General features: G+C 42.2%; 1 protein-coding gene across 1 annotated transcript; it reads left to right on the forward strand.

Moving 5' to 3' along the window:
* Window positions 1-27918, forward strand: rnf38 (ring finger protein 38). Its single transcript, XM_037690669.1, has 13 exons — window positions 1-122; window positions 966-1585; window positions 14486-14547; window positions 20135-20337; window positions 21615-21987; window positions 22067-22231; window positions 22668-22838; window positions 23107-23292; window positions 24267-24370; window positions 24499-24583; window positions 24690-24811; window positions 24909-25008; window positions 26428-27918. Exons 2-13 carry the CDS (start codon window positions 1066-1068, stop codon window positions 26488-26490), a joined length of 2154 nt encoding a protein of 717 aa, XP_037546597.1. The 5' UTR covers window positions 1-122; window positions 966-1065; the 3' UTR covers window positions 26491-27918.

Raw genomic sequence — 27918 nt, forward strand, 5'->3', positions numbered from 1 at the left:
CCTGGTGAAATCCGCCTGACGGTCTGTCACATCTCACGCTGACACCAGGCGAACACTGGGCTCACACAGGGCGCACAATAATATCGACAGATAGAGGTACAGCGGAGGAGAGCGCACCGGAGGTACGTCTTTACGAACCAAATAAGTACCCAGGCCAGGACGAACAGACCCGGTTTCAGCTGTAGATTCTGAGGCGGTGTCATCCCCTTAAACCGTGTTAATTTTAGCTCTGGTTCTTCTTTGTAACGTTAGATTGATTACTTTTTTTTTTTTAGTCTTTCTCGCTGCGCTTCCGTTTCTCGTCTTCACAGCTGGGGAAACACAACCGGCTTATCGTAACGGTACGAAATAACAATTACCAAGTAATTTTTTTTAAAACGTATGGACGCCTTTTTTCGTAACAGTCGAGCATTTTAAAGGGATTCGAGGCGTGGGTGGTTAGCTACGGGTTTTTTTCTTCTCCGTGTCCTCGCTGGAGGAGGGGTTCGGAAAGGCTTGCCAAGCTAGCGAGCGACATTACGCAGAGCCTGGCTTAACAAGTTTAAATGGCGGTTAAAGTGTATGAAGTTGTCTCAAACTAAAGTCGGGGATAAACACGAATAGTTAAAATATATATATGCTCTGAGATAACTGTTGTTCCGACTAGAAAAGCCCATTTTTTCTGTATCGCACTAAGGTTAGCATCTTATGCTAGCTTAGCTGTGGTCGGTAGACGTGAAGAAAACCTTTTCCTGCGCGCTCTCATCGTCCACGTTTATTGAATATATATTTGCATTTATTTCGTGTTTATTTGTTCAACATATGTTTTAACGTACCACGGATGTTTTGACGTTAGTTGTTCGACCAGTTTTAGCTCATTTAAGCCAGGGGCACGGATTCAAAACAACTTATTGGTGAATTAAACTGCAGCTGCGTTTCGTTTGGAGGCTCGGTTTAACTTTTATTTTATTTTTTTTATTATTTAGCCTCTAAAAAGCTGCTGCTGCTGCGAGAGGAAACGACGAAATTTTTTAAAAAAAGGAGGAGAAAAAAAAAAAAAAAACAGAGGAAATCCCCCGAAAGGAAATGCCAATCGCAGCCACCGGACAACCATCGACCCGGGAGCCCAGAGTTTGCCCCCGGCTGCCCTCCACCCCGGAGCCTGTCCCCAAAGGGGCTGATTTATTCGACGAGGCGGGGGCGGCGGAGCGTTCAGACTACGGAGGCGCGGAGGGGGGCCGAGGACTCGGGGGCTACAGCGGGGCGAGGAGCTTTGCACAACCGACCACCGGCTCTCCGCCGCAGTCCCCAGCCGCGACCTCCTCCTTCTTCCTCCACCTCCCTCACCCCCACCAAGTGGCCATGGAGCCCCCCAGGACTCGGTCGCGCTCCCGCTCCGGATACTACCAGCAGCAGTTCGGCGTCGGGAACAGCGGCGGAGGGACGGTGTCCAACCCGCAGCAGCAGCAGCACGGTGCCGGCTGCGCACCGCTCGGAGCTCACGGCGACCTCTCGGAGAACCAGCAGCGACCACAAGGGAGCACGCCCCCCCCCGGGATTCAGAGGTTCCCCTCTCATCCCGGAGTCCATCACATCCCAGTGGCGGGTAAGAGTCTCCAGTTATTAGTAAACTGTTACCAAAGATGCTTTCATCACTTTTTAGTTTTCTCATCTCGTCAAAGTCAACTTTAAAACAGCAGCTACCAAAATCAATGGGAGTAATTTCATGGAAACATTTATTTAAATGATATAAGGGAAGTCTGAGATTGTATGGCGGTATTGGTTCTCTGCATTTTACCTATCCCACCTAGATACACCCAGGTGGAGCAGTGGGCAGCTATGTGGCTGCCCAGGGCGCATTTAGGGATTGGGTGTCTTGCTCAGAGAAATGGCTGTGGATCAAGCCTGGGGCTTCTGGTGTGGGGATCGGTTGCTCTGCCTCTACCCCGTCTCGGCCCCTCAGTAGCGTACTGGAAATTAATTAAAAGCATCAAAAGAAAAGCAGAGAAACACAGAGCAGTAAAAATTTAAATAGAGTCACACTGTGTAAAAAGCCAGAGAAAACAGATGTTTTTAAAAGAGATTTAAAAACAGGAAGTGGAGTGTCTAATGTTAAAGGGGGCGCAGATTGTTTCAAAGTTTGGGGCCCAGACTGGAAAAAGCCCCATCACCTCCGAGCTTCAATCTTGTTTTTGGAACAGCCAAAAGCAGCTGGTCGGATGATCTCAGGGCCCAAGACGGATCGTGGTTCCAGTAGCTCATATGAGGGTGCAAGGCCATTAAGGCACTTACAGGTTAGCAGGAGAATTTTAAAATCAATTCTGGTACGTACAGGGAGCCAGTGAAGGGAGGACAAAACTGGTGAAATGTGATCAAACCAACGAGTTCCTGTTATCAAGACGAAACAAAAAGTAATTCACAAAATCCGCACCGTCTTTCAATTAAAAGTTCGTAAACATTTGCGACCGGCTGTTTGTTTCTTTACAGAAACAGCTGATTGAAAATCAAAACCTGAACATTCGTCCCAAAGGGAAAAAGGCTCGTGTTACAACAACGTTTATATAAAAGTAGTCCAAATTACAACATGCAGAACAAACTGAAGATTTAAAAACAAGTAGAGCATGAGTTAAACAGATGAATAATTCCAGTAAAGTAAAATAAGTTGTGTACAGGAGTAAATGTTAAACTTACCTGTCCAGCAGGTTTTTCAAAAGCCATGTGTTAAAGCAGATCTGACTCTAGAGCTCTCTGCCACGCTGCTTGAGCCCAATATTTATTCACGACAGCCGTCTTATCCTTAGTGTTGTTTTGATTTTTTCATTTAGCAGCCGATTCACTCATATTTCCACCTAAACGTCCTCTCTGAGATTACTCTTGTCCAGGTCCAACATATTTGTTTACCTACACAGAGTAAAGAGTCTGATGTAAGGCGATCACATGACTCAAGCTTCTAGGAGGTTTGGATTCAGCCAAGAGTTTGTTTACATTTAGTGTAGACCCACATTTTAGACGTTCATACCTAAAAATACTACCAGAGTTCAAACTGCACCACTTTATATAAGTTCAGCATAACCTTTTTGTTTGATTTCGTGCGTTGCAATGAGCACCTTTAAATGGATGAAAGTGTGGGTGTTTTTTTTAGAAACGCAGTTAAGTGAGGGAGGGGACTGCCCTGGGGTTGAAATGACAGTGGGTGTGCATGTGTTAAGACACTTGGTGCACTTTAATTAGATGGGGTGCTGTAAGTGCTTGCCTCTGAGGTGTAGTATAAATGTGGTGCAGAGCAGTACTGTAGCTGAAATGAACAACGGCAGTCTGTGGCACAAACTGGGGCAGCCTCAAGCCGGCAGATTTGCTAAGAATATGTAGGAAACCACAGTGCATTTCTTAAGGCGCTGTGACACGTCTACCTTTAGTCAATTATACAAATATTGATGTAGCTAGGTAACAAGCTGCACAATGTGCTCAGGCTGAGCTACCCCAGTCATGGTCTTTTCTTGTTTTTTTAATATTCCCATACGTTTGTGGAATAAAAATAAACTTTGTGCAAAGCAAAGGGTACATTACCACAGAGTTTGATCAGATTAATACGGCTTTGATTTGCACAATTCAGGGGGCTGTGACGCGATTATAAAACAGGTTTCAATGCGTTTCTCTTATCTGGAAACTAAAATGACTGTGGCTTATTTTACATAAATAAATGCTGATTTCTATATTGTTCGTGCATAATAAATATTTCACAATATGTAAAAACAACTATTAATTACAGGCTGTTGACCAACAATTAGCATAGATTTTAACTAATAACTGTAAACGCCATAGAAAAGCATGATTATGTTTGTGCTCGTCACCGGAATTTTTTTACACAAATTGAACTTTTTGAAGTCATTTAACCTCCAGTTATATTTACTGTCATGTATTCTTCAGGCTTCAGTGACAAAAACAGATCTGAAACCACTAAGCTTTACTGCAGCATGTTTCAACTATAGGAACCTACAGTAATCCTGCAATAGGACAAATAGTATTCTAAATCTTGACTTGAATCTTAAAGCAAGAGAGTCGACTAACATAAATGGTAGAAGGATCGCAATAATTTCTTTAGCAGATGCATTTTCTGTTTGGTGTAAGGGGATACTGAGTTTTACCCATAGCTACCAGGTTACCTATGGTTTGGTGTTTCGTGCTGCAAAGCTGAACTTGTTGAGTTTGTGTGGACTGGAGCGGGGCGTTGAAAACAAGTGAGGGCACTCTTCTCACAGCAACTGCAGCGCAGTGAACCATGTAACATGGAAACATCACAGCTAGAGTTTCATTTTCTCTGAGGCCACGGGAGAGATAATTTTGTTTAAAGCTAAATAGCACACCTGTGAGCTTTAGAGGGATGGAAACACGGCTTGCTAGTTGTGCCCTTTGCTATTTTCAGGGAGTTTTTATTAGAGTCAAGTTTCTGGATTAAGTGGATGCACATTTTTAAATTATTTTGAAAGTGTTTAAGCAAACACCAGTTATAAAAATGAACAAGCTAAATAGAAATAAATGTATTTAATTTTTCTAATCACTTCACAAGACAAACAGCGTCATCATTTTGCTCACCAAACAACATGGCAGGGTTGGCTCGGCTCAGTCGTTGCATCCAAGACATCTAATCCAACGACACATTTGTTTACTAATTGTAATTTCACCTAAAGTCGACAGGAAATCTGTCTTTTGATTTTTCAGACCTCCTTAAACAAAAAGTATCGGTGAAACGTGAGCGCTCTCAACAACCAAGCGGCATTTATTTGAGACTGGAATTACCTGTCCTGCAGAGTTTGAGTGAAAATGGAGCACCTGAACTCCCATAAACAAACAAAAGGCTTCCATTTGTGTTTATGTTGAGCAGATTATAGATGAACTGAAATATAGGTATAGTTTGCCACATCACCAACGTTGTACACACCATTTGAGTTCATACGCTGTCTGTACACCTTTTAATTTTTTGTAGTCTGACTTATTTACGATTTTGAAGGATTTTTTTAATCATTAATTTTATTTCCATCCTAACTAAATTAGTTTTAAAGAAGAATGCATTGCCTAGACATTTCAGACGATATATCTGGTCTGATTTCAACAAGACATAAAAACCCACACAACATAAAAATCATACATTTTAGAGAGATGGGCGTTGAGTGCGTCTACAATTTTGTGTTTGTGAAACCCAAAGGGTCTAAAAGCAGAAAATAGCCCTTTTCTCTTGTGCACCGCTGTCCAGGAAAGCCAAGATGTTCTGAAGGTTGAATATGTTTGAACACATTTTATTTCTGCATTCAGTCCTGCTTTCTTGAGAACTTTTTTTGCCCACTCCTCTTTTTAAACCTTCTTAAAAAGTGGGCGTGACAGTGTGTGGACATAGCAAGTTGTTTAAAACATTTACCACAAGTCAATAGATGCTTGTTTGTAAAATTCAGAGCTTTTCTTTATTTTTTTGTATTTAGCTGACTATGTTTTTTTGTTTAACTATATCTTTGCTATTGAACTCGACACACTTTCACATCCATTTGTTGTTAAGGACGTCCTAATGGAGTCGTCTCTGTTCTGAGCCATTTAGGTTTGACTGTCTGACATTTTTGAAAAACTTTAGAAAGCACATCTTGTTAACCTCAGTGATAGACTTGTCGTCCAGAGGAAAACGTTGCATCCGTTATATTCTCCTAGTTGACACTTAACTCTTCTCCTGACAATATTCCTACGTTTGGTGTTAAAGACAACACCGACGTATTCTTCCAAATCAAAGCTTCTCTTCAGGCAGTTGTTGGGAAATGAAAGAGACATTTTTGCAATGAACTTGAAAACAACTTGAGTATTTTATTCCAGCATTTCTTTTAATCGAGTAAACTTTTATTCAACCAAGTCTTTATCAAAGTAAACGTTATTGTTATTAAACATTTTAAACTAGTCATACATTTGATATGGTCTTACCACTGGCGTGCACCGATAAATCGGCCCCAATTTCCTTAATTATCCGAAATCGTCCAATACTTGATTGAGAAACTGATTTTACCAATGCTTTTAGTTGGAACTGAACTTCATTTATATTTCAGAGCATTACCTCATGGCCAGTTAAACAAGTTTGTTTTGTTTCTAGGATATTTCCTGATGCATGCTCAATAATCCAGGTAGAAAAATCTAAAAAAGTTAAATCTGGTCCTCTGGCCATTCAAAAAAAACAAAGGCCAAAAGGATGGCCCAGCACAGAAGATCAACATCATCAGGCCAGGACTCTGCGGTCTACACTCATCTCTAGGCCAGCGGTCACTCTTTCAGGGATGAAGATGTTCACATCCTGGACAGAGAGGAACGATGGTTTGAGAGAGGAGTAAAGGAGGCCATCTTTGTGAAAAGAAACCGTCCATCATTAAACAGGGGCGGAGCCTCCAGGTTCAACTGTCCCCCTCTTACAATGCTGTGATTGCTAGTATCACTCAGCCCTCTGTGAACAGTAAACAGCCATCAGGTGCTAATGATACATTGTTAGGCTTATGGTCCTTCTTGAGCATGTTTTGGTTGTCAGCAGCAAACTGGTTGATCCACTCTGAGAAGGTGCTATTTAAGAGACTGAGCTGAAAACAGCACCTCAGACTGAAGAAGTCCTCAGGATGAGAGACGAAACGTTTCTACAATTTTTTTGTTGTTGTTTTGCTTTGTTTTGTTTTTTTGAATGTCCAGAGGACCAGATTTAACTTTTTTTTAGATTTCTAGGATATTGTTCAGGGGTAAATTTTTTCAACAAAATATTGGAAAATTGAAGGTGCATTGTGACCTTATAACACCTGACAGTGTCGCTTATGAAACAAAATCGGTATTGGCCAAAATCAGAATCGGCGGGTCAGACTTTTTAGAAATCGGTGATTGGCCAGCCAATTGCAATCGGTGCACCCCTACTTACCACACATTTGTAGGACGGCTTACTTTCAAGAAGGTCTATATACAAAAAAACAGATCACAAGTTTACTGTACTATCGGATCTCAGTCCCTTACCCTCAATTGCTTTTATCAAAAAATTTCAGTACAGTATTGGAGACTAAATTGTGTCTATACTTCATTATTATCAAGTCAAAGAGAAATCTTTGTTTCTGTTTTCAGCATGTTGTAAAGAAAAAAACAATAGTTTGTACGAGATTCTTTGTGCATCATTATGCAATGCATCATGGATGCTGTAGACCGTTGTTTCCTTGTAGTTATTTCCTAATATTTCTAGCTGTGTGAGCATGACTACAACAAAACTTTTACAAATTGTTGTACATGTATGTGTTTGCACAGCAACGGTAGAAAGGTTCTGGACCGAACTGTTAAGACTACAGAAGATACACAATGTTCATGTTTGAAAAAGGCTCAATAGAACCATTTAACTTGGCTATGATAACTCAAATTTAATGCGTATTACAGTCATTGCTAACTTATCATTCACTTAATCATAGGAAAGTTTAGAAGTACAGTAATTAAGACTAATTTCTTTCAACAGAGTGAAGCAGCTGGCTATCTGGACTCCTCTAGCACACCTTTTATTAGACCCTCTTTCCATTCCCAGAATGGACCTTGCTTGTTGGCGGAGAGTGAAAGAAAAGAAGAGATACTTAATTCATTCTTCTCGTGCTAGTCACCTGCATAGGACATGAAAGATAATGCTGTCCTGTAACTCTTCAATCCACGCCTCTCTCTTCTCTCTCTTTGTACTACGCTGTATTTCTTTTGGTTCCATTTTCTCCTTTGGACCTCATTTGCCCATTCTTTTCTTTTTTTGTCTGTAGTGCTCTCCTTTCTTTTGACAGTGTATCTCATTTACTGTTCACGTGGCTGTGCCCACCTGGTTTGGGAATTATAATGTCTATTGAGGTAAACGACTTCACAAAATGTTCAGAAACCACTGCCAAATTGGTCCAAGTGGATAAAAAAACATCCTATGTGGCAGTTGATATTCTCTCCTGAATCCGTCCTACCTTCGTAACAGCCGATCCTCTTTGAGTCGCTTTCACTTCTCCCTCCCTTCTGGATCAGTCAACCCTTTCTGTACCCCTCCAATCCATTTTCTTTGACCTCCTCTTTCACATTTGTCTAATGGAGGGATCGTTTTAATGGATTGCCCAAAGCAGCAGAGAGGCAGACACTCCAGTCACTCTACATCTACCCCTCCACTCCTGTCCTCTCCATTCCTCTGTCTGTAACAAAGTAGAAATATGCACTTTTATATTTTACCTTCCTTTGTCTCACCATGCAGGCAACCCCCTCCAGTTTGAAGAGCAACTCTTTCACTTGGAGTGACCAAGTAACAGGGGTTCTCTGCTACCCTTTCATTCCAAATAAGCAGCAAATAAGTTACTTTGGTCAGTAAGGGTAGATTGTTAGATTAGTGGAGGGTGACCTTAAATTTGGCTCAATATCTAAAGGAAGGGCTTTGATGTGGTTTGAAGAAAGCACTTCTAGGAGGGTGTAAGGGAGAGAACGCCAAAGGTCACAGCCTTAAGAAATGTCAGTATAAAGAGAAGAGGGGAAAAAGCAACAAGTTAACAAAAAATGCATTCAGAAAGGGAAAAAAATAGTCTAAAATGAAGTTGTCTGTGATTTGGCAGTTGTAGGAGTGCAGAAATTGTGGCACGTTTTTTAGGAAGGTCAGGTGCGGAGAGGGGGGTGAGGACGGAAAGGGAGAGATAATTAGACTGAGGCCTGGGAGTATTAGCAAAGGGAGGATGTGAGCAAATCTCTTGGACTAGAGCTGACAGGAGGGGCATATCATGGGCACGACTGTAAGCAAAACACAAAGAAGAAGCAACCCTTAGAGAGGCTTTGAGTGTGCGGCCTACAGTGCAGGACATGAATGAGTGTTGAGTGACGGGGAAGGATCGGAGGGAGGGAGCGACAGTTTGGCCCCACTGTTTGCACGTTGGCTGTCTGTCTCCGTTGGTTTCCCAGGGTATGTCCAGTTGTTCCTGAGATGTGGAACATCTGTTCATTTAGAGAAGCAGCACGTCTTCAGGCACTCTTTATACTTCATTTTACAAAACAAAGAACAACCATAGAACTTTAAATCTCTAGTATTTCCCCTACCATTATACAAGCGGGGCACCTCGCTCTGTCAGCAGAACCAAGTGCCCCACCTACCGAACTCCCCCCTCCTGTTGACAACTGTCAGTACTGATGTAGCGCGGGGTGCAATACAAACGTGCTAGCAAAAAGGCTACTGACATTGTGCCCCCCCCTCCCATTGACAATTACCGGCAGCAACGTAGCACTAAGCTAGCAGGCGAGCAACAAAGACTCGGTCCCGTCCTCATCTCCCCAACCTCATAAAATGTGACGCGCGCCCCGCCAAGGGAACTGATCCCCTCAAAATGCTTTGTCTTAATAACAAAGTCCATGCTCAATAATCCAGGTATACAGTACGATATTTTTCAGTCGGGTCATCTGGACAGTTTCTTTTTTATTTTTGTGCTGAAACGTTTCACCTTCCAGAAGGCTTCATCAGTCAAGGAAACGCACAACAAAACAGATTCTTCCTCCAACAGCTTACTCCAAAGTGGAACAAACCAGTTCTGCTTGTGATAAGATGGTCTCTTTGGTACGCCCCCTCCTCCATTGCAGGCCCTCTTCCTTGTTGTTAGTCGTGTCAAACTGGTTGAAAACAACACAGTCCAGCACAGTTACAGCAAAGTTTCAGCACACAAAAAAAGAAACCGACCTGACTGAAAAATGTTGGATTGTATACCTGGATTATTGAGCGTGGACTTTGTTGTTTTCAACCAGTTTGACACGACTATCAACAAGGAAGATGGCCGGCAATGGAGGAGGGGGCGTACCAAAGAGACCATCTTAGCACCAACAAAACTGGTTTGTTCCACTTTGGAGTAAGCTTTTGGGGGAAGAATCAGTTTTGTTGTGTGCTTCCTTGACTGATGAAGTATTCCGGATCGAAGGCGAAACGTTTCAGCACAAATAAAGAAACTGTCCTGATGACCTGACTGAAAAATGATAATCAGGCCCACGGCGAGCTCAGTTCGGCCCACCAATGGGTTCATCTTTAAATAAAACTAGATTTTAAACCGTAAAACAAACTTGCGTAATGACAATAACTGCTAGATGTCCGGCCCCTGAGCTCTTGGCTTTCAGTCACTGTGGCCCCTTGAGCAATTCAGCTGGATTGCCCTGGCATAAACTGTGCATTGGTTGTTCTATAGAGAGCAGTTTAATATATTCCAAAAACCTATTTTGAATTAAACTTTAACAATGTAGCTTAAATTAGTTGAGAGCTCATATTTTGGCGATGGAATCTAGATTTAGGACTAGAGAAGAAAATTACAAGTGTCATCTGTCTCTCTTTCTGCTCATTATCCCCCCATTTCCCTTCCAAAACTCAGTCTCAGCTGTTTTTTTTGTCGAAAGACTGTGAAAACAGAGTGAGGAGTGAGAAAGCTCACGTGGTGCCAAGCAGTGGTTATATCCATGTGTGTCTTCATGAACTTCCCTGTTGGATTGAACATGTCCTCTTCTTGCTGACCTGCTGCCTGGGTGGGCTGGGAGCAGGAACCAGACTGTCAGAAACGTATGCAGACCGACTGTGGGGCATTACTTTAAAAATACTTACGCTGTCAGCTCTGACAAGATGTTGAGAGGAGTCAAAGCGGTGGTGCTCGGATGCACATCAGTTCAGGAGTTCAGAGGAAAAATCTCATTGAAAAGTCTACCTGTGGGAATGTTGTCATGAAGTTTTAGTCCCATCTGCTGTGGCGTTGTTATTAGTAGTGACACTCCACTGGGATTGGATTGAGCACTTGCAGGTATTATCCTTAAGCTACTCATTTGCGTTTATCTGCTGGACTCTTGACAGGAACATTTTTATAATATAGTACAGGTTTCTCATTTTTATTTTCGATCCGTAGCACTTTAGTTATCACAAAATCATGATTTTACTGCTTGCAGGGTAGAAGAACAGGTCTCTCTTGTAAATGAGTCTTCGAGGCTCGATGGGAACTAACCTGTATAAATAAAGGTCCAATAAAAAAAAGAAGTGATCACAGAGTAACGTTTTCATTTGTCCAAAGTATTTTGAGCAATAAATTTTAGTTTTCTTTTACTTCAAGGGCCAATTAAGGCATCAAATATACAACATGAACGCTGTACAGCATAAAGTGCTTTAGTGTAAATATGAACATAAGGGGCAGCACATAAGGTTGTTAATTCATTTGTATCCTAATTTTTCTATTTTATGTTCCCATTTTTTAAAACTGCAACTGGTGCACACACACAGTAAGTTTACATGTAAGAGGACAGCCACATGCGTGTGCACACATCTCGTCGTCATGAACACGTGATGCAGCTGGGCAAGCCTCATTTCCATACCTGCTTTATGTCACCTTGTTAGTTGACGGCTTTGCACTGGGGTGTGAAGTGTGCTGAGGTGGGGGTGAGGTTGGAAGAGCATGTACGTACCGCATGCGTGGGTTCGTGTTTCGCATATGTTCAGTTCCATGCAACACAGGTGGCACAAGTGCTGCAGCAGAGCCAGTATGATGCTTTCCATCGAGCGTCTCGCTTATCAACTAGGCTCTTTTCTCATCCCAACCATCCAGCCAGCCATCCTGTTCACACCCTCACCTGCGTTCTCTCCAAGAGTGAAGGAAAGTGTAGTTTAACGCAGAGATGGGGCGATAGGACAAAGACGGGAAATGTGGATGTTGTGTGATAAAGCAGCAGGAGTACAGGAGAGAGGCAGACCAGCAGATAGGAAAATAGATCGGTGGCAGGGAGGGATGTGATGAAGTGATGGAGAGTGTGAGGAGGAGGAGGATGTGGAAGGAGGGTGTCTTCGCAAGTCCGAGGGGGAGGGATGAGAAAGGGAGGGAGAGGTGAAGGAAATGGATAGAAATAGCTGATGCACTCTGAGGCTTACAGAAAATCAATAGCAGTCAAGAGCAGAAGCCACAACCCCCACCCCTCTCTGGATGTTCTCTCACCCTCCACCGCTCTCTTCCCTCGGTCCTTTTCCCTGGTTTTTCCTTCTCTCCACGTCTTTTCCTGTCACACTTTCCTCCTCGGTGCTCTCACACTTTCATGTACATTTCCATCCATGGTTTTTACCCCGTCTTTGCCCTCTTCCTGTCACCCACACTTGCTTTTATCAAAGTCATACTTTGTCACTTTTTAGTTGGTTTCTCAAAACAAAAGTGGTAATTTTAAAAGGAATATGCTATTTTTTTGGGTTATTTTTATGCCTTAATGTTTTGCTTTCATGTTCAAAGTTGAGCCAGGCATTCAGATGTGCTTATTTTTGTACTTTTCATAAGCAACTACTGTCAGTTGTGGCACAAAAGATACACAGCCTTCCATTAAAAATACTTTGTGAAGCAGGTAACGGATGGAAAGTAATGCTTCTTAGTCATTTGCCTTTTAATCTTTGTTCCATCAGCATTCACTTCATGCAAAACAAAATAAATAATCAACTGATTTTTCTCTTTGATTTTCTGTAGGATCTCTATTTTCAGCTTTAGGTTAAAAACAAACAAACACATAATTAAATCTCTATTTGTCGTTTTCACTTTTTTTATACCAACTTTGCAACTTTTAAGATTTCCAAAGCATGGCAGTGTGCAAAGATGCCATGATCACATTACATTTGTGTTCAGATTGTTTACACCGTCTTATTCTGCTTCTTGTCCAGTTTTTTTTTTTTTGTTTGTTTTTGTCAAGGGCCAGTTCTTAATTTATCATTAATCCCTCAACTACACTAAGACCATCCATCCATTATCTTTACCTGCTTTTTCCATTTTGGGTCACGGGGGTCGCCGGTGCCCATGTCCAGCAATCACTGTGCGAGGGGCGGGGGACACCCTGGATGGGTCTCCAGTCCATCACAGGGACACATGGAGACAAACAACCATTCACTCTCTCACTCACACCTAGGAACAATTTAGAGTTACCAATCAGCCTAACATGCATGTGTTTGGTCTTTGGGAGGAAACCGGAGTCGAGTCCATACAAAGATGAATATTTACACATTTTAACCTTGATCTTGTCTAAGCTAGATAAGCGTGATTAATCAAAAATTAGTGTTTAATCTGTGGAATATGATGAAATCTGTGCTGCTGTTCTTCAAATGTCATTAACTGGAAAGAAAATCTAACGTATAAGCCCTTTTTTTTTTTTTTTTAATCCAGAGAATGATAGCCTTTCCCCCCACATATTCTAATTCATACTGCAGTCTCATTATTCACTTGTGCTTGAGGCCCAAACTGCAGAACTGAAATGTGTGGGGTCTGTTAGTCCAGCAGTGAGCATTATGTCATTGAAGCATGCTGCTCTGTAGCTTCTGCGTTGTCCTCTACAGAGTGAGTCGAACTGAATGACTCGACTCTGACTCAATTTACAAGATTCTGACATTGTGTGAGTGAGACCATATTCAAGGAGGTAGCTGGGCTTTTGCCTATTGTGATCAGTGAATGAGTAGTGCACAGAGGAGCGCTGTGCCGCCGGTGAGTCGCATGAACGCTTCGCTATTCTGTCCAAAACCATGTCAGTGGAAACAGCCTTTTAGTTTTTCGCTACAGTAATTTAACATTTACTTACCCCAACCATTTCAATTTGATTATATTACTTTGGGGGTTCGACTATGACAGTAAATGCCTTTTTGTGTCTACCTCTTCTTCTATCTCCTTACTTTGCTGTCAGTCATAGCTTTTCTTCAAAGACGGAGACCAGGAGCAGTAAAACATCCCACAAACAAACATCCGATGGGTAAAACTGCTCCAGTAAAAGACTGCCTTGCATCAATTCCCTTCTAGGTTACCTTTCGTCATCTCTATTGTAAAGCTCGTCTTGTTTGGAGCACCCTCGGGAGTGCTTACCCTTGGAGTGTATACTGGTGCCACCATCTGTGATGAGGACGTCCCCAACAACAACAAAGAAAACTTGCCTACGACAATAGAAAAACAAATGGTATGGGGAAAAAAGGAACGACGATAAAAATATAAAAAAGACTGTGGAAAAAACAAAACGAGTGAAAGTCTTAACTGTGATGCAAGCGGCAATATCATCTGAGAGCACCTCTAATCCAGGATTACTGTTTGTTTTGTTTGTGTATGCATTAACATGCACTGAGAAAGACAATACCATATGTGTTTAAGTCATGTTCGTGCTGTGTGCACGGTCAGCAGCCTTTCTCACAAACATGTTGTCATTGTTTTTTGTTATTGTGCACTAAATCCAGGGTGCATCAGAAAAAAAAAAAGATTAAATGAACTGTAAAGAGGTAAACCGTATCATACAACGGCTGGGTAAAGGTTCTGTTTCTACAAACGTTTGATACCGTCTACCATTCTTCTTATTTATGTTCAAACCTCCACGAGATTCGTAATTGTAACAATCTGTTTCAAACCATTTATAAAAATGAAAAAAAATCTATAAAAAATATTTTTGCTTGGAGTATATTATAACTAAAATAAAATGTTAATGCCTTTGTTTATTTTTTTTGTTTGTGCAGGAGCCTCAGGTGGAGCGTATCACTGCCACCCTGACCATGCATATGGAGAGGAGAGCGATAAGGTCAGTACCATTTTCCAAAATTAATGTTTTATGTTGCATACTTTGATGCATCACATAAAATTTTTTTTTTTTTAAATTTTCAGCATTAGTTCGTATTGGTGTGTCCTGATGCATGCAGATGAATCTAACCAGGTTGAGTCATGTCCTCTGGATGAATTCTTCTTTGTTGAAACATTTCATCTTTTATCAAAAAGACTTCTTCAGTCTGAGATGCTACAACAAACTAAAGTGCCAAAATTGTCTCTCATTGTCGCAGTTGTGTGACGAAAGTTGCATCATTTTGTTCGCAGAGCAGCTTCGCCCCACCCTTCTCGACACAAGGACCGGGATTAACTTTTTCTCAAAGGCGTATGCGTGATTGTTCAGAAGTTTCTGGGCGTGTTTGTCAATGCAGATATGTGCTCAGACGTTCAGCTGCATGACTTAACAAAATGCACCAAGCTAGTCAAATGGCCCAAAACTCCTGGATGGAGATGTGCAGTCATCGTGTATGGAGGAGTCCGTCTGCTGAAAAGTGTGGCACCTTGTGTCCAAACGGCAGATGCAGGGACAAATGGAGACTCTGGTGGTAAGGAACCTGTACGGTGATGTATACTGCCGTGGGAGGGGTTTCCCAGGAGCTCTACCCCGTGTCTTGTGGACTATGAAGAGTGTGTGAGAAAACAAGCGTACCGCAACCACGTGACGGCAAGTCGACTGTTTGGCTTCGGATGGAGCATGTTGGACCCTTCAGTCTTATAAGCAGCACCCTCTCATAGTGGATCATGCAGTTTGCTGATGGCAGCCAAATCTAGTTGTTCACATGCAAAGGAGGACCATCAGCCTAACAATGGAGCATTGGTGCCCTGATGGCCACTTGCTATTCACAGAGGGCTGAGTGATACTAGTGAAGAGCATTGTAAAAGGGGGACAGTTGAATGAACACATTCAGTCCCCCGGCACAAACAGAGTAATATTGCGTATGTTGTTCAGTGTCAGGAGGGTGATCAGTCTTACATCGGGGAAACTAAACAGCCACTGGCCAAAAGGATGGACTAGCACAGAAGAGCAACATTGTCAGGCCAGGACTCTGCGGTCTACACTCATCTGCAGGTCGGAGGTCACTCTTTCAGGGATGAAGATGTTCACATCCTGGATAGAGAGGAACGATGGTTTGAGAGAGGAGTGAAGGAGGCCATCTTTGTGAAGAGAAACTGTCCATCGTTAAACCCTTGTCCAACTGTCCCCCTCTTACAATGCTGTTATTGCTAGTATCACTCAGCCCCCTGTGAATAGCAAACAGCCATCAGGGCACTAATGGTCATTTGGCTGATGGTCCTCTCTTTGCATGTGAACAACTAGTTCTGGATGTCACCAGCAAACTGGTTGATCCACCATGAGATGCTGCTATTTATAAGACTGAGGCTTATGCAGCTCCTCCGACTGAAGAAGTCCTTTGGATAAAAGACGAAACATTTCAACATAGAAGAATCCGTCCAGAGGACCTGACTCAACCTCGTTAGATTCATATCAGTATGTATCAAAAATAACACGAGTTGTACATGCAAACAGAAGACGGGTCACAGAATCTTTCATCTGCTCCCAAATGAAGAAACAAATTTACCTGATAGGAAATGAACACCACAGACACCCTCGTTCTTTGGAACCCAGACCTTTCTGTTGATTGCCGAAAGTCAAACATTTTGTTTATCTGGGTGTTTTATACTTCATATACAGTGCCAGGAAATTCTACGTCACTTTTGCAACCTACTTGCACATCCAACCTCATCACAGGTTTGAACTATTTTCGTTCAGATTTGTGAAGAAACGATGGCGTCATGCGTTCACATGCAAAGCTAAATGACGCACGTCGTCTTTTCTACCAACCAGCAGGTTTTGAATCGGTCACGTGATCGTGACAACACTGCGATCTTCCTTTTTATAGCAACAAAAAAATTAAAGAGAGACCCAAAAATTGTGAAATTGACTGAAGTTTTGTATTCTGCCTTGGTCTTCTTTATGATCAGAGATTAGTTTGCCATTTGCACTGTTTATCACAGTTAAATGTGAAGTAGTCTATTAAACAAGCATCTATAATACAATTCAGCCAGTTTAACCCATCTAGACCAGTTAAGTGCAGATTTTATATTTTTAGGGTATCCACAACAAAAGTACTGTAATAGTGTAAAGATAGAAGTTGCATCATAGAAAAGCCATTCAATACTTTGGGTCAGTTAGTTTAGAGTATGGCACTTGCACAAAACAATCATGTGCACATTGATTATTTGTTTAATGCATTATAATTAAAGCAAAAAAACAAAACAAAACCCTGCACTTGTTTGATTCAGTGAAGGATTTTATCACCGCATGTGGAGGTTTGTGTAAAAGTAAGCAGATTAAATGAAAAACAGTCGAGTAGAAGAGAGGAGAGGCAGGATGCCGAGGTGTTACAGAAAGCTTGAAGAGAGATGGGGACGGGAGGGGACCGAGGCCAAGAATGGGGAGGGGAGGGGGGTATTGCTAATGATTTCAACCTCCAGCTGTGGAGCTTGGTTGGAGGGAGTGAAGCAAAAGGAGGGGAATGAAGGGAGGAACAGTGGCTGAGGAGGCAAATTGAGCTTTGAAATCATGTTGACGGAAAGAAACTAAAAGTGGGAGGGAGAAGCTCTTGTATGTTGGTGAAAGCTTTTCTGTACATATTATTAGAACTCGAACATCAAAAGACCATAATTGCTCAGTGTTCCCACTCGAAAAAAAAACGATAGTGCTTGAAAGCGGAAGCGTGGCTTCAGTTGGATTTCTAAGGTGTGCACTTCCAAACTTCTGTAGGGCTTTCTTTAATTTGGTTCTAAGCAAAACATCAGCAGCTGTTGGCCTGAGTTTCAGTGTGTGAAGCACCAAATGTCGAGCTGGTGAAGTAGAATGTGGACGGGTGTGTCCGAACGTCTGTCCAGCCTGGTTTGTGCACGCTGAACGCAAGGACAGTGAGAGAGAGTGGATTGATCAGATGCATGCAGACGTGTGGCGAGCATTCAGAGCAGCCCAGGTTTTCTGCGAGCGTTGGGGGGTTTTTGCAGTTGCTGCCATGTTTATTTATTTTTTAACTCGTTTTTTTTTAGCGTTGTTGAAATGTTCTTGGAGAAGTCTTACGAAAGCACGAGCTGATCTGTCCTGAGTAAAAGGAAGAAGCTCAGACTGTCGACTTGTTCACTGTCTTAGATTCTGTACACCAACAATAATATTTTAATTTGTAATATGTTAAGGAAGAAGCGGGTAAAGATGATGGATGGACTTAAATAAAAATTATTAATAAGTACTAATAATTAAGTAATATGCAACAAAGTTAAGTCAGGTCTTATAAATAGCACCTGCACATAGTGGGTCAACCAGGTCGGTGGTGCTCAGATGGTTTCTGGAGTCCTCCGTCGACTCGTTTGAGGCAGTCGTGGCCAAAGTGGTTCAAAACATCCTGATTCATGAGTTTGTTGTGGCTCCTCGGACTGATGAACAAAAATAAACCGTCCAGAGGACTTGGATTTTTTTTACCGGGATTATTGAGCATTAATAAGGATTAAGCAATATGTGTAATCATTTAGGAAGCAAAATCAATAGTATTTGCATTTTGTTTATTAAATGAAAGCAAATTGTGATGTGAAAACTTTTGGTTTACATTGTGAAACCACCGGGGTGTTCCTCGAAGTTATGTTTAGTCTTTGTTGTCTTTGTGTTCTGTGCAACACTCGGTGGAAACATAACGCCAAATTCTAGCATATCGCTCGAGGATTCACACACTCCTTTGTCTGACGATGCCCCCCTCCCACTAACAGGGACAGACAGGTCCATCAAACTTTTATACTAATGGACAATAGTCTGTCTCTGTGAAGACCAAAGTGTCCTTCTTCTTCCGCCCTTGTCCCGTCAGATTTCAAGCCGGGGTCTTGGACAGGTCAGACGGACGGCAAAAAGGGAGAGGGAGGAGACTAAGGGGGGGCTTAGAGATGGGTTTAGTTTATCTGATGGAAGGAGAAAGGGGGATGGGAAGAGATGTTTGAGGAGGTGGGAGGTGGAGGGAGGAGAGGCTGGCTCGGATATGAAAATGGGCACAGTTTATGTCCCAAGGGTTTTGGGGTTGGTGCAGCGCTGGTGAAGAGGTTGTGGGGTGTTGGGTCGACGAGAAGAATCTATTGTCAAGAAGAACAGAGAGCACGTCTTCTAAATTCATCTGGTTTCTACTTTAAGATTTAACTTTTTAACGTAAGGAATTTTTTCAAAAAGCTGAAGAAAGGTGGTCGGAATTGTTACACTGGTGCATAACAGTACTTTGCTGCACGTGCTATTTGAATATCTTTGTTTTCCTCATTTAAATTTAAATCCACAGGAGGTGTTTTAATTTATTGCGTTGATATAAAACGTCCAAGAACATAGTAGGAATGAAATAAAGCTGATTTTGCTTCCCCACTTTGGACCAGTTTGCTTTACTTTAATTTTTTTTTTACCTCGTACGTTATATTTGTTGTTTTCTACGTTCGTTTTTTTTTCTCCAGCTCCTCCTTTAGACTCGACTAAGAAACTTGTTATAATCCAAGAACGCAGTCGAGCTCTTGTCATATTCAGCGATGGAGGGTTTTAGTCCCTAAAATCGTGTTTTAGGAGCACGTTTTTGCTGCAGCTCTTTTGAAGATCTCATTCTTCTCGAGCTGTAGAAACGGTGGCAGCTGCTCATGTGTGAATTTGCACATGTCTGCAGGCGTCTCCATAACGGCGTGTGTTTCTGCAGTCTGCTCTCCAGCTGTTTCCTGTTAGCTATCACACCGCTCTCGAGGCTGCCAAGCCGTAGACGCGAGCGTTTGAATTTGGGCTTTAAAAAAAAAAAAAAAAGTCGCAGACGCTGAGTCATTTTATCACACTTTAACGTGACTGTCCCGCAAAGACGGCTGGTGGGAGCAGGGCCCAATTAGGCAAAAGAGGGGAAAGTTAAGATGAAGAAATCAGGAAGTACGTGTGTGTGGGGCGTCTGTGTGCTCCTCTGAGCCCAGCGAAGCTCCTCGTAATGCAGAATGACTAATAACTGACACATGGGCATGTCTGTGTGTGTTCTTGCCTCAGTAAGTGCCAAGCACGAGAGTCACAGCTTGACTGTAAGTGAAGTGACTCACGGACGAGTCGAACACTTCGGAACGCTACAAGTCATCGATCAGTTCAAACTGCGTGTCTATCGGTAGCCCTGCTTTTCTGTTCGTTATCGATGGTTTTTTTCTTATGAGTCCACGAGAAAGTACTTGTCTAACATCCGTTCGTGGGTGTGCACTTAAAATTTGCACATGTGCTTGTGCGTGCTTGCCTTCTGTTTGTATTTCCTCACTCCGAGAGGAAGTGACTTTGAACCCTCGGGGCCTCTGAGCGCTGGTGGTGCGCTTTAGTTCCCTCACACAGACTCGCATGAACGTGCAAACACACCGGTACAGATGGGGAGAAATGGTTTGTGTGGAACAGTCTGGGCTGTAAGCTGGACTCACTGAGGATGAGGACATGGGTCTGCTGCGGGTCAGTAAACGCAACCTCTCTCTTCTACCTTCTTCTGTCCTTTCTGTTTCCTCTCCCTTTGCAGAGCGAGGAAAGCCCCAGTCCAAAGCGCCAGAGGCTGTCCAGTCAGTCCGTCTTAGAACAGCTGACCTCATCTGCACCCCCACCATCCACCCCTTCTCCTCCCATCCGCCCCTGGGAGTCAGGACCCCCGAGTCGCAGACAGCCTCACCCTCACTCACACTACCACCAAGAGAGGTGCCTCACTCCTGCGCGGCTCAGACGAAGGTAAAGAGCTGTCTTCTCTCGCCCACCACCACCCTTTCACATTCAGCTTACATTTAGTGTGAGAGTAGCTGAGCATCACCCACAGCTAGGCCTGTCGCGATAAATCAATTAATCGCATGATAAATGAAAATTATCAACCTCGTTTTCATTTATCGGCTTTATCGTTTCTTCGTGTCTCTCTCTTTCCACTGAAGACACTGGATGACAAAAGACTCAACTCCGGTGATTTCACTGACCCCTCCCTTTGTTTTTTCTCTTTAAAATCTGTTTTAATGTCCAAAATCACATGTTTGGATCGTTACAAGCAGCTAAGCTGAGAAGCTAAGCTACGAGCTAAGCTAACAGGCCGACCTCCGTTTATATCGAAGCTCCAAAATTCACGGTTGAAACTCGTGCCTTTGTGTAAAAAGTTGTTGTTTATTTTGCAAAAGGAAGCCGAGAACTTGTTTACTGATTTTTTAAAAATTAAAAGCTTGGTGTGAAAAACGCTACGCTAAAGAGCTCGAACCACACCGAGCGTCCGCCATTTTGAGAACCAAAGAGAGACAGCTCATGTCACATCAAGGGGGCCTCCCTCCCATTTTTCTTAGAGACACGCCGCTCGCTCCCTCACTATCCATCCTTCAGTTCAAACTGTCTTATACTGCCATCCAGTGGTCAAAAAAGGTACTACACACCAACTCACCAACATTTCTTCTTAAATTTGACAGTAATTACTAATTATTGTCAAATTTCAAACAATATTATCGTTTATCGCAATAATTTCTGAGACGATTAATCGCCCAGCAACATTTGTTATCGTGACAGGTCTATTCACAACACAAACTTCGAGCGTCAACTGTGCAAGATCTGTTTTTAAACTACTACTGGAATGAACTGTTAACAAAATATCTCATGAACAGATTTTAATGCAACTCAGAAAGTAGTCATTGACTGTACATCTAAAACCCAATAAGCTTTAGACAACACACAAATGTCTATAACTCTGTCGAGTGTTATAGACATAGAGATAAAATCTAGAGTGGTAGTAGCAGAGTCATCCTCAACACATTCGCTGAGTGCTAACACATCTGACAAAACCTTATGAGATCCTGCTTACCGTCATTTAATGAGCCGCCATAACTGCTTTCCGTGTTTTCGTGGATAATTTTAGTTTAAAACTCTGGCGGGAAACTTGCAGTTCAAGGAGTTCTAGGCCTTCAGTTTGGTTTCTGCAGCTCCTCCGTGAAGACGTTTCTCAGATTTCTGGAAATGAAAGCGTCTCTTCCCGTTTACAGCCCGCCAGCGAGGCGTCAGCGTGGCCGTCTCTCCAGACCCGCCCGTCACCTGCCTCCGCAGCACCACACCCCCGCTCAAGGCCCCACAGCTCGCTTGTCGCCGTCTGAACTTCAGGATGAAAACTTCCACCGCAGCTCTCACCTCGCCTCGCATCAGACATACCCGTCACACACTCCAAGCGGTTACGGTCAGCCTCCTGCAGTCGGCGGTGGCGGTTCAGAGGAGCTCCGAGCCTTTCACCCCCCAGCGTTGTCGCCTCAACTACTGCACCCAGCTGCTCACCACCACCCGCATCATCATCATCCTCACCAGCAACAGCACCATGCGGCGCAACAGCAGCAAGGAGCCATGGTCATGGACTTGCACGAGCGGGTTAGTTTGAACAGATCTTTGAAGACGCTGGACGTGCGTAAAGCTTTTATTAACGGTGTTTATTGTTTATTGTCCTCAGCTGCAGCAGAGCAGCGTCCCAGTGTCCTACACGGTGACTCCAGTCCCTCCACACGGCCTCCCACCGCCTTTGTGTAGCGGTCAGCATCTTCCCCCTTCCTGCTCCTCACAGCCTCAAGTCCCCGCCTGCAACGTGGTCTTCAGCACTGGACAACACTATCATCCGGTGAGACGCGCCCCCACTCTGCAGTTTGTTGGAACGACTTTGGTTGTTTGCGCTCTGCGCTGTTGTTCTCGTGGTCCTGCTAAAGAATGGGTTGTGCAGGAAGTGGGTTAAAGTATGCAACAACATCCTCCAGGTCAGAGGCGTTTGTTGACCGAGTCTGTGCTGCCACCTTGTGGTTGCACCGGGAGTTCCTGCAAAGGGAAAAATCTAAAATGTCCTGATGCATGCGCAGATGAATCCAACAAGGCTGAGTCAGGTCCTCTGGACGGATTCTTCTGTGATGAAACGTTTCGCCTCTGTTCCAGAAGACTTCTTCAGTTTTTTTGATAAAAGACAAAACGTTTCAACAAAGAAGAATCCGTCCAACGAACCTGACTCAACCTCTTCAGATCTTTATTTTTATTTAGCTTATTTTCCTTTCTGTGTCCTTTTTCAGATGTTACAGGCATGTTCCATGCACCATTTGCCAGTTCCCTACGCCTTCCCGTCTCTGCTGTCCAGCGACCCTCAGTTCCTGATATCTCCTCCGCCTCATCTGTCTCACCACACGCCCCACCTCCCAGCGCATGCACAGTTCCTGCCTTTCCAGACTCAACAAGCCCGATCGGTACGAGACCCGTTTGTGCTCGTGAACTTTATTTTCTACATCTCCACTTGCTTCATTTTGAGCTTCTAATAAGAGCAAAGTAAAATGAGCCCCTAACGGTTGTAAATATTAGAACTGCTGTTCTTTATGTCCAAAAGGAAAGTGTCGATATGATCACAGACGAAGTTTAGTGCAAAATGTAAAGCTGCTAAAATGAGGACATTAAATTTTTCATGCAGCTTTTTTAATTTAACGCCTGTTGTTCTCTTGTCTTGTTTTTTAATCTCAGCCCTTACAGAGGATTGAAAACGAGGTTGATATTGTGGGAGAACAGCTTCCTGTTGGTGGAAGCTTCAGCTACGCTCATCACCATCACCACCACCATCACCACCAGCCTCCCTCCACGCTGCCACCCTCTACTCCGCTCCAGTTCCTGTCACACCATGACCCCCTGTCACAAGAGCTCTTTACAGTGGTGGGTACAATTATATATTATTCAGTATTATAATGGTGTGAACGTTGATGAAGCTTCAGCTCTGTTGTGATCCATTTACGCTCTGTGCGTTTTTCAGCAAATTTCTCGTTCCACAATTTTTGTGCTATTTCAACAAATCATGAATCAAAACGTTCGGCTCGTTCAGGACAATCTGACTATCTTTTCTGCCATTTATTCCTAATAGAAATGAATTGAGCTCATTTTTCATCCTTTAAATCCTTAGATGTGTTTACAACCTTTTACTGCTCCTTTCACATTTTGTTATGCTTCAGCTTCCTTCAGCTTCTTTGTGCAAATTAAAAAAAAAAAATCAGCTACTTTCAGCTAATTTCAGCTGTTTTGTGCTCCTTTCAGATTCATTCCAACTACAACATGTTTGTGCTTCTAACTTATTTCTGCTAATTTATACTTCTTTCTGCTTTTTAGCTACTTTGCAGCTTTTTTTTTTGTTGCCAATTTCAGCTTTTTTCAGATAATTTTCATAACTTTCACCTTTTTCCTCAACTTTCAGCTTTTTCTGCTCTTTCAGCTACTATTTAGCTCTTTTGATGCTAGTTTTAGCTTTTTCAGCTAATTCCACATTTTATTAGCTCATTTCAGCTCTTTCTGCTTCCTTCTGGTTGTTTAAACTTATTTTTGCCTTTTCAGCTACTTTTCAGCTTTTTTTTGTTGTTGCAAATTTCCCATTTTTTCTGCTTATTTAAAACTAATTCAGCAAGTTCTTTCTGCTTTCTTCTGTTAACTTAGGCTTGTTCTTCCATTTCAGCTACATTTGAGCACGTTTTAAATTTTTTTTAGCTAATTTCAGCTGTTTTTCAGCAAGTTCTTCAGCAATAATCATTCACACTGCACTTTTGCAAGAAATGCAATTTTTCTAGTGTAGATTTGTTTTGCTCTTGATGATTTGTTAGTTATAATCAAATTATTTTCTCCTTGATGTTTTGTCTTTACAGCCATATCCCCACTTCATGCCTCGTCGCTTCACGAGCCGACGTTACCGCTCGCAACAAGCTGTGCCCCCCTCTCCCTACCACCCCAGCTTCCTGCCTTACTTCCTGTAGGTGTTTCTCACTTTTAACATTTAGGTTGGATCTACTCACGTGACTGTGCAAGAAATTAAAGAATTAATACTCCATCAGAGTAGCATACTAAATGTTCCGTTTCTTTTTTCATCTTTTTTTCTAGGTCTATGCTTCCTGTGCCCCCAAATGTGGCTCCTGCCATCAGTCTAGAACTGGATGTGGATGATGGAGAGGTGGAGAACTATGAGGTAAGACCATCGTCTGCCCGAGTTTCTGCCAGCGGTGGAAATGATGAAGGTTCTTTCAGTGTGAGAACCACAGAATGATCTGTAACTTCTTACGTGAAACGTTCAGGCCCTGTTGAACCTCGCTGAGCGCCTAGGAGAGGCCAAGCCCCGCGGTCTAACCAAGGCCGACATCGAGCAGCTTCCATCGTACAGGTTCAACCCCAACAACCATCAGTCGGAGCAAACACTGTGAGTAACTCTGTTCATCGCCAGCTCTTTGGTTTGGGATCGATTTCAATGCCAAGTTGAAGACTGTTTTTAACGCCGTCATCTTTTTGTGCTGCAGCTGTGTGGTGTGTATGTGCGACTTTGAGTCTCGCCAGCTCCTCAGGGTTCTGCCCTGTAATCACGAGTTCCATGCCAAGTGTGTAGACAAGTGGCTGAAGGTGAGTGACGACATGCTTTGATTAGAACGACAACAAAAACGGAACAAATTCATGCATAACTAGAGAAATTGCATTTCCTGTGAAAATGCAGTGTGAATGCTTATTGCTGAAGAAGTTACTGAGAAACAGCTGAAATTAGCTAAAATGGAAGAAGCCCAAATTAGCAGAAGAAAACAAAGTCCACATATTTGAATTTGGTTTAAATAAGCAGAAATGAGCACAAAAATTAGGACATTAGCTACAAAAACTGAAATAAAATTAAAAAATAGCTGAAAATTAGCTGAAAAGACAGAAAAAAGCTTAAACTACCAGAAGGAAGTGGAAGAAGATTAAATGAGCTAAAAAAAGTGAAATTGGCTGAAAAAGCTCAATTTAGCACAAAACGGCTAAATAGTAGCTGAAAAAAGCTGAAGGGAGCATAACAAGTTGAAATTAGCAGAAATAAATTAATTGGGTTGGAAGTAGCAGAAACTACCACGAAAAACTTGGAATTTATCAGAAAACAGCTGAACTTTGCCAAAAAAAAATGCTAAACAGCTAGCTGAAAAGTTAGAACAAGCTTAAATTAGCATAAGCAAGAGGAGAGAGCACAATTTTGCCCAGTTAGGCTGAAAGAAGCAGAAATGAGCTCAAAATAGTGGAAATTATCTGAAAATAATTAAATTAGTTTAAGAAAAGCCAAAAAATAAATGAAAAAGCATAAAAAAGCTGAAATTACAAGAAGGAAGTGGAGAAGAACACATTTTTGTTGAATTGTGTTGAAATGAGTGCAGAAAATGTGGAATTAGCTGAAAAAGCTTAATTAGCATAAAAACAGCTAAATAGTAGCTGAATTAGCAGAAAAAACTGAAACTTGCATAAATGAACTGAAAGTAGCTGAAAGAAGTTAGAAGAAACACAAAAATGTTGTAGTTGTCAGAAATGATCTGAACGGAGCACAAAACAGCTGAAAGTAGCTGAAAAAAAAGTTAAATTTGCAGAAGGAAGCTGAAAGAAGCTGAAGCAGAACAAAATATGAAAGGAGCAGTAAAAGGTTGTAAAGAGATGTAAATATTTGAATTAATTCATTTCCTATGAGACAAAAAAACGGCAGAAAAGGCTAAATATTTCAAAAAGCTAAAGTTGCACCAATACCAGACGTCATAGCAGGATTGTCCTGAAAGAGCCGAACGTTTTGATTCATGATTTGTTGAAATAGATGAAAATGAAAATTGCCGGACGAGAATCTCGCCGAAAAAGAAGAACAGTGGATCACAATAGAGTGGATGCTTCATGAACATTCAGGCTGTTACTGGCATCTCCTTGTTGCTTTGATCCTGTGACAACAGTGTGTCTGTTTTATTGTATTTGTTTGTAACTTGTAAATAAACGTGTTGGTCATAAAGTGTCAGCCGGTCTAATGTTCTCATTTTGTTCCAGGCTAACCGGACCTGCCCGATCTGTCGAGCTGATGCCTCTGAGGTCCAGCGGGACTCAGAGTGACCTTTATTAACACAATCCCTGACTCCCTTCGGATGCACCAATCAATCAGTAAACTCTTAATCTGTCACATGACTGGGACCACTCCAGATAAATCTCTTGTTTTTCATTCCACTGACACCGAGCTGTAACTCACCAGGACAAAGCATTTAGGTATGTCGACTTTCTGCTCCTGCTTCCTGTGTGGCTGGACTTTTTAGGCCCGGTGTATTTTTTTACTCTTGTTCTGCCGCCTACTGATGGTTGCCATGAATCGCCTTTGAAACAACTCTTCACATTGTTTGTTGGACGTCCCCGTTTTTCATGTTGTTGTAAACCTTTTTCTAATTTACGAGACCTGCAGAAGAAAATCTAAAAAGAAATTGGCATTCCAAAGATAATGATGTAATCGAGATACTTTTTTTTATTTTATTAAACTCATAAAAAACATTGTAATTTCGTATTTTTCTTGAACTCACCAGAGTCGAAGCGGTCTGTATGAGGTGAAACCAACATACTGTTCACGGCGTGGGATGGAAAAACTAACACGTTGTTCTTTTTGTGTGAAAGTGTGTTTCAGCGAGTTTGTTAAATCTTTTGGGTTTGGTTGTTGACTTGTTAAAATGTACTTCCTTAACTGGTTTCTCCTCCTGCAGATTGATTTAGACTCTTTCAAGTTCAACATTTTATGAGTTTTAAATCAAAAAGGGCCAAGTACACATTGGGTTTTGTCTTTTTTTTTTTTTCTTTATAAAAATTCATGTCAATCAATAAATGAAGTTTTAAGTGTTGACCTCATGGATTCATCATTACCCCACAAACAACTTAGTCATGTTTTGTTGTAAGTTATTAAAAATGTGATTGTCTTTATTTTTTTTTGTCTCGTCTTCTGTGCATGTTGTGCAGATAACGACCTTTTCTCCATCACCTACAGGGAACAACCCTTAGATACGTGGGAGGTCTTAACTAGCTGGAGTACGTTTCACTGGCAGATCTTCAGCACTTTAACATGATTTAAAGACCCAGGCTCGCTCTTCCTCCTCAACAAACCAGTTTCAAACTCATATTTCCGCACTAACACAGAAAACTCACTTTTTGCAACATTGTTCCTCGCCACATTTTTTTCTACAGTTCTCCTCGTACGAAACATCAGAGATGCTTGAGGCTATTTGGTTACCGTATTTTTGGGATTATAAGGCGCATTAGTTGAAACAAAACGGATAAATCAAACTTTATTCAACTCATTCACAGTAACGCTCAGCATTGTTCATTTGTACCACATAAAGTCGATTCGAGGTCCGTAAGCACAACCAGAATTGATCCATAAGTTGCACTGGATTATACGGCTCACTGTTGATTTTTTGAGAAAATTCAAACATTTTAAGTGCTCCTTATAGTCTGAAAAATATGGTAAAAGTTTTCACATCAAACTGCCACACATTTTGAACAAGT

This window comes from Nematolebias whitei, chromosome 16 (assembly GCF_014905685.2).
Source record: "Nematolebias whitei isolate Nwh7 chromosome 16, NemWhi1, whole genome shotgun sequence".
Taxonomy (NCBI): domain Eukaryota; kingdom Metazoa; phylum Chordata; class Actinopteri; order Cyprinodontiformes; family Rivulidae; genus Nematolebias; species Nematolebias whitei.

What these genes read in the sequence shown, in the direction of transcription:
- rnf38 (XM_037690669.1), top strand. Translation starts at nt 1,066, where the DNA reads ATGCCAATCGCAGCCACCGGACAACCATCGACCCGGGAGCCCAGAGTT. An exon ending in CCATCACATCCCAGTGGCGG is followed by an intron (nt 1,586 to 14,485) that starts GTAAGAGTCTCC and finishes TTGTTTGTGCAG; the next exon opens with GAGCCTCAGGTGGAGCGTAT. An exon ending in CATCAGTCGGAGCAAACACT is followed by an intron (nt 24,812 to 24,908) that starts GTGAGTAACTCT and finishes TTTGTGCTGCAG; the next exon opens with CTGTGTGGTGTGTATGTGCG.